The sequence below is a fragment of the Asparagus officinalis genome, chromosome 8 (assembly GCF_001876935.1).
Source record: "Asparagus officinalis chromosome 8, Aspof.V1, whole genome shotgun sequence".
In the NCBI taxonomy this organism is placed as follows: Eukaryota; Viridiplantae; Streptophyta; class Magnoliopsida; order Asparagales; family Asparagaceae; genus Asparagus; species Asparagus officinalis.
In genome coordinates this window covers 41874362-41880322 of record NC_033801.1, presented here as the reverse complement: position 1 = coordinate 41880322, position 5961 = coordinate 41874362, and the positions used below count along the sequence as shown (strand labels likewise).

The 5961-nt window shown below is 41.2% G+C and overlaps 1 protein-coding gene across 1 annotated transcript; it reads right to left on the bottom strand.

Annotated features, from left to right (window-relative positions):
- Positions 1649-5739, bottom strand: LOC109821168. Its single transcript, XM_020387357.1, has 3 exons — positions 4048-5739; positions 1740-3578; positions 1649-1660 (listed from the first exon to the last, which is right to left on the bottom strand). The coding sequence occupies exons 2-3, from the start codon at positions 2772-2774 to the stop codon at positions 1649-1651; spliced, it is 1047 nt and encodes a 348-aa protein (XP_020242946.1). The 5' UTR covers positions 2775-3578; positions 4048-5739.

Sequence of the window (5961 nt, the reverse complement as noted above, 5' to 3'; positions counted from 1 at the left end):
TTCATTCCCGGCCACCAGTAATGCTCTCTCAAGTCTCGATACATCTTTGTGCCTCCTGGATGAATAGAAAGTACTGAACTATGTGCCTCCTCTAACAGCTCTCTTCTAACATCACCCTTAGGCACACATAGCCTACCACAAAATCGCAAGGATCCATCCTCATGTATTTGTAGATCAGTTCTCTCCCCAGACTCCACTTGTTTCTTAAATTTTTGGTACCGAGCATCCTCAAACTGGGTAGCTTTGATCCGGTCCACCAGAGTTGATTGTAAATGTAAACTCATCAACTGTCTCCCTGCTCTAGGCAATAAAATCTCCAGATTCATCCTCCAGAACTCAGCTAGCAACTCCCGCTGTTTGGTAAGTCTCATCACCACAGGCTTCCTGCTCAAATGATCTGGCACCACATTAACTCGTCCTGGGTGATATTGTAAATCAAGATCATAATCTGCCATCAGCTCTAACCATCTCCGCTGCCTCATATTGAGCTCCTTCTGAGTGAAAATATACTTTAAACTTTTATGATCTGTGTATATCTCGACTCTCTGCCCTAACAGATAGTGCCGCCATAGCTTCAATGCAAAAATTACCGCCGCTAATTCCAAATCATGAATTGGGTAGTTCTTCTCATGTGTTTTCAGTTGTTTAGATGCATAAGCTACTACCTCCCCATGTTGCATCAGAACACAACCTAAGCCCAAGCCAGAAGCATCGGTGTGTACTACAAATCCTCCTGACTCATTCGGAATTGTCAAAACTGGTGCAGTCGTCAACTTGTTCTTCAACTCCTCAAATGCTGCATGACACTCATGAGTCCACACAAACTTTACCTCCTTCCGAGTCAGCTTAGTAAGTGGTCCTGAAATTTTGGCAAAATCCTTTATAAATTTCCTATAGTATCCAGCCATCCCCAAGAAACTTCGTACTTTTGTAACACATGTAGGCGGATCTAACCTCAACACCGCATCAACCTTCTTAGGGTCTACAGAGATACCTACTCCTGAAATTACATGCCCCAGAAAGGACACTTGCTCCAGCCAAAACTCACACTTGTTCAATTTTCCATAAAGCTTTTCCTTCCGCAGGATTTCCAACACCGTCCGCAGATGCTCTGCATGATTTTCCTTAGTCTTGGAGTATACAAGAATATCATCGATAAATACCACCACAAATTGGTCCAGATACTGGGAAAACACCTTGTTCATCAAGCTCATAAATGTAGATGGAGCATTTGTCACTCCGAACGGCATCACCAAAAACTCATAGTGCCCGTAACGTGTGCGGAATGCTGTCTTGGGTATGTCTTCCTTCCTCACCTTCAACTGATGATAACCTGACCTGAGATCCAGCTTAGAAAACACTCTAGCTTCTCCGAGCTGATCAAAAAGATCATCAATCCTGGGAATGGGGTACTTATTTTTGATAGTAACCTGATTCAACTCCCTGTAATCAATACACATCCTTCGGCTACCATCCGGCTTTGGCACTAACACCACTGGTGCTCCCCAAGGTGAAGTACTAAGCCTGATAAATTTCTTATCAAGATACTCCTGGACTTGCTTTCGCAGATCCTCTAAATCTGCTATCGGCATCCGATAAGGTGGTTTTGAGATAGGTGCAACCCCTGGAATAAGATCGATGACGAACTCTATATCTCTATCTGGGGGTAAACCCGGCAACTCATCAGGGAAAACATCAAGAAATTCCTTGATAATTTCTGGAATGGGCTTATCCTCTACCCTTCGGCTACCATCCGGCTTTGGCACTAACACCACTGGTGCTCCCCAAGGTGAAGTACTAAGCCTGATAAATTTCTTATCAAGATACTCCTGGACTTGCTTTCGCAGATCCTCTAAATCTGCTATCGGCATCCGATAAGGTGGTTTTGAGATAGGTGCAACCCCTGGAATAAGATCGATGACGAACTCTATATCTCTATCTGGGGGTAAACCCGGCAACTCATCAGGGAAAACATCAAGAAATTCCTTGATAATTTCTGGAATGGGCTTATCCTCTACCTCTATCCAGGTTAATACTCCATTCACGCCTGCTCGATACTCTGGCTGCTCCATCACTTTGCTACCGCTCATGAATTCAAACTCTGGGTGATCTGGTATCTTGAACACTACACTTCTGCGTCGGCAGTTGATCGTCGCATGGAAGTTGTAAAGCCAATCCATCCCCAAAATAACATCAAACCCATTAGTGTCAATCACCAATAAGTCTGTAATTAGCTCCCTACCACAAACTACCAGTGGGCACTTCTTACACTCTCTACATGACATTAACACCCCACTACCTGTATGGATATTCCAGCTTGCATCTAAACGATCACATGGTATAGTATGTCGTGAGATGAACTGGGCAGATATAAAACAGTGCGATGCCCCGGAATCAAATAGGGTAAACGCAGGGACTGAATAAACCAAAATGGTACCTGTGACTACATCACCAGATGTGTCTGCCTGCTCAGCAGTAAGTGTCAGGACCTGACCTTGTCTCTGCTGCTGAGTTCGCTGACCATATTGCCCTGAGCGCCTCTGCTGATTCTGGAACATTTGTTGCTGAGTAGGAAGTGCCGGCCTCCGCTGTTGTACATCTTGTCTAGCCTGGCCTGCTGGTACTATTGTTCCACCTGAAGCTTCTCCTGAAACTCTTCTACTAGGACAAGTGGTAAGCTGATGATCTGCCGCCCCACATATTAGGCACAACCCGTTAGCTTTCCTGCAGTCCTTCATCAAGTGCCCCGGCTTCTTGCAATAATGGCAAATCATGTTGGTTGGTTGTGGCACTGGTCTCGAAGTTCCTGTCTGCTAGCGCTTGGCTGGTGTCCCTCCCGTCTGAGGTTTCTGCTGGTTACTTCCGGACGTCGGTCCTGCAGGGCGCTTGTTTGTCCCTCTCCTCACAGAGTTCATGATCCCAATCAATTGTTCCACTTTTCTAGCTGCTTCTAAGACATCAGCATAAGTCTCAACCCCCTTCTGACTATAAATTTGTGTCTGGATCTCAAAATTTAGACCCTGCATGAACCTTTGTCCCTTATCCACCTCATTCGACACCATCCCAGGGGCAAATCTACTGAGCTTAGCAAATCCTGCTGCATACTCATCTACAGTACTGGTCCTCTGTCTTAGCATTACAAACTGCCTTTGTATCTCAAGACGAGCTGTCCTCGGGAAAAATGTCTCTAGAAAACTCTCTCGGAATATCTCCCACGAAATTGGCTTAGGCAGCTTCCCCTCCTCTGCGTCCCACCAGGTCCTGGCTACATTAATGAGCTGCAGCTGTATAATATCCACTCGGTCTTCATCGGGTATCCTCGCTGCCCTTAATAGGCGGTCCATGGTTTGCAACCACATCTCAGCCTCATATCCGCCTTCAGTCCCGGCAAAGTGTTGCGGGTTGAGCTTCCGAAAATCTGACACATTGCCCGGCCTTGCAACCCGTTGTTGCACATCCCTCTGGTGATTTTGAGCTACCAGCTCCCTAATCGCTTCTGCAAGATCAGTCTGATCGACTTGGTGTCCCTCAGGAACAACTGGAGTAGGGGGTCGACGTTTTGGGGCCATAGTGATCACCTGAAATGAGATTGGTTAAGATTATGACTTGAGAATCAGGATACTAGGAACCAAGGTCGTATTTCTGAAAAAGGAAGGACCTATACTATACATGCTCTATTTTGGTCAATTCTTAGTTTGTACTTGTATACAGGACGAGACAACAATTACTAAATCTGGGCTCTGATACCAATAAAACCCTGTCACGCCCCAGTTCCAAAAATCAAATAACTTGGAGCGTGACTTGGCCGGCAATGCAACCATACGGTCACATTCACGCCTCTGGATCATTCTGTATACAGATATTTTACCTAAAGAACCACTACATAGAGCATGTAACTAAGACAACAAGGGGAAAAATAGATAGATAATGAAATCTTTGATAAGACAGAGTTCTAATACAAGTCCACAACTATCCAAAGTAGGAAAGAGAAATAATACATCATAGTCTGAAACCCACAGATTATTACATGAAAAGTCTCATAACTACCTAAGACAAGTTGATTTGGGAACTGATAGAATAACGGTGATCACTGCCGCTGGACTTGATCCTCAAAATACTCTTGGTCCTGCGAAGAAAGGAAAGTCCCCGAGTCTAGGGCGAGCAAACCCCAGGGGAGTCAGAAAACTCCCAGCAAGCATGTAAAATGAGGAAGTTGTGCACAAAATGTAAATTAAATGTGACTAAAGAAAAACTACTTGTAGATATCCAAAAAAAATCTATCACCAAGCATATGCACACAAAATTCTAAATTTTATATGTTGTTTGAATTTTGAGGAGAATATTACCATGTATATAAATCGGCTTTCCCGTAATACGTCCCGGGAATACGGCGACAAGTATCGGCCATTGGCCTTATGATTTAAAATATCAGGTATGTACATGAACCACTTATATACACTTTATATTCTCCGTCCAAATTCCCCTTTATTAACCCCATATTTTCAGTTTAATTTAAGTGACTGTGCATGAAATGTTGTGTACTAACCACAGAGTTACCGTGGAACGACTTCTGTAAAAACTATGAAAATAACCGTGAACCAAGAACATGTCCAATCAAGAACAGGTGCACCGTCTAGTCGGTGCTATAATAATAATAGCCAAGGAAATCTCATATCAGGATATAGATATCGAGAGCATAGCCATGCTATGAAAGCACGCTTATAAATCATATTTTTAACAGGAGTCGTCTTCATGCACAGTCTCTCCTATTGGATAACAACTGGGTGATCAAGCATACCATCAGAAGATCCAAAAACATCCACAGAACAAACAATATCATCATTTATCTCAATACAAAAAAACTAACTAGCATAATTGTTTAGTGTCGAACAATAAACAATTTTAAAAGTTAACTTCATACAAATATGAAAACTAATTTTTAGTAAGCAAAAGAGACCCAAACGGGTCTAAAAATTGATATTGAAATCCTAACTGGGTCAACCAGGTTTGAAATTTAGGGTTTAGACCTGAATGGGCTTGGAAAATGATTATGGGTCCAAACTGGTTTTTTTTTTCTGGTTCAGAAGGGTTCTGGTCTGGTTCAGTCGAATCTGGTCTGGTTCAAACTGGGTTCTAGTCTAATCCAAATTGGGTTTGGGTCTGGTTTAATACTTAATCCGAACCGGTCAATGTTGGGTTCGGGTCTGATTCAATACTTAGTCTGAACCGGTCTAGGTTGGGTTCGGGTCTGGTTCAAGTCCAAACCGACCCAAAATATAAAATTTTGAGAAAATTTAAGGTGCTGGGATTCGAACTCTAGACCATTGTGTTATTTTCAAAAGTAACTAACCACTACAACTATACATATTTCATATCAAAGATAATACAGATAATAATTTAAAAGTCAGTTTCTACATTTATTTAAAAGTGTAGCTTATAGGATTCGAACCCAAGACCAAGGGTTTAGAAACCAAGTCATGTGACCACTAGGCTAACCACACATATGTGATAACAAATGCTGCAGTAAACAAATTAAACTATTTCGTTACAACAAAAAAAAAATTCTAAACAAAAATTAGAAATCTTCAAAATTACTTATTTATTATTATTATTATTTATATAACTATACTGACCGAAAAAGATAATTTCGGAAAAATAAAATTTATTAGTTTATTAGGTAAATGTTTTTGTAGAAACATTTTTACATGAAAAAGAGGTGATTTTCTCATTTAATGTCGTTACAAAAAATGTGATAAATCCTAAAATATAAAGAATATAAAAAAAATTTATTTTCTCATTTAATGTCGTTACAAAAAATGTGATAAATCCTAAAATATAAAGAATATAAAAAAAATTTATTGTATATTAGGATTTCCCAATCAACATTTTATATCAATTAAGGGGAAAAAAAATTATGGACTATTATGAACTGTAACTCCACAAGGAATTTCACCTTCATGT

Bases quoted from the DNA above. Each gene is read 5' to 3' on its own strand.
- LOC109821168 (XM_020387357.1), bottom strand. From the start codon at position 2,774: ATGATTTGCCATTATTGCAAGAAGCCGGGGCACTTGATGAAGGACTGC.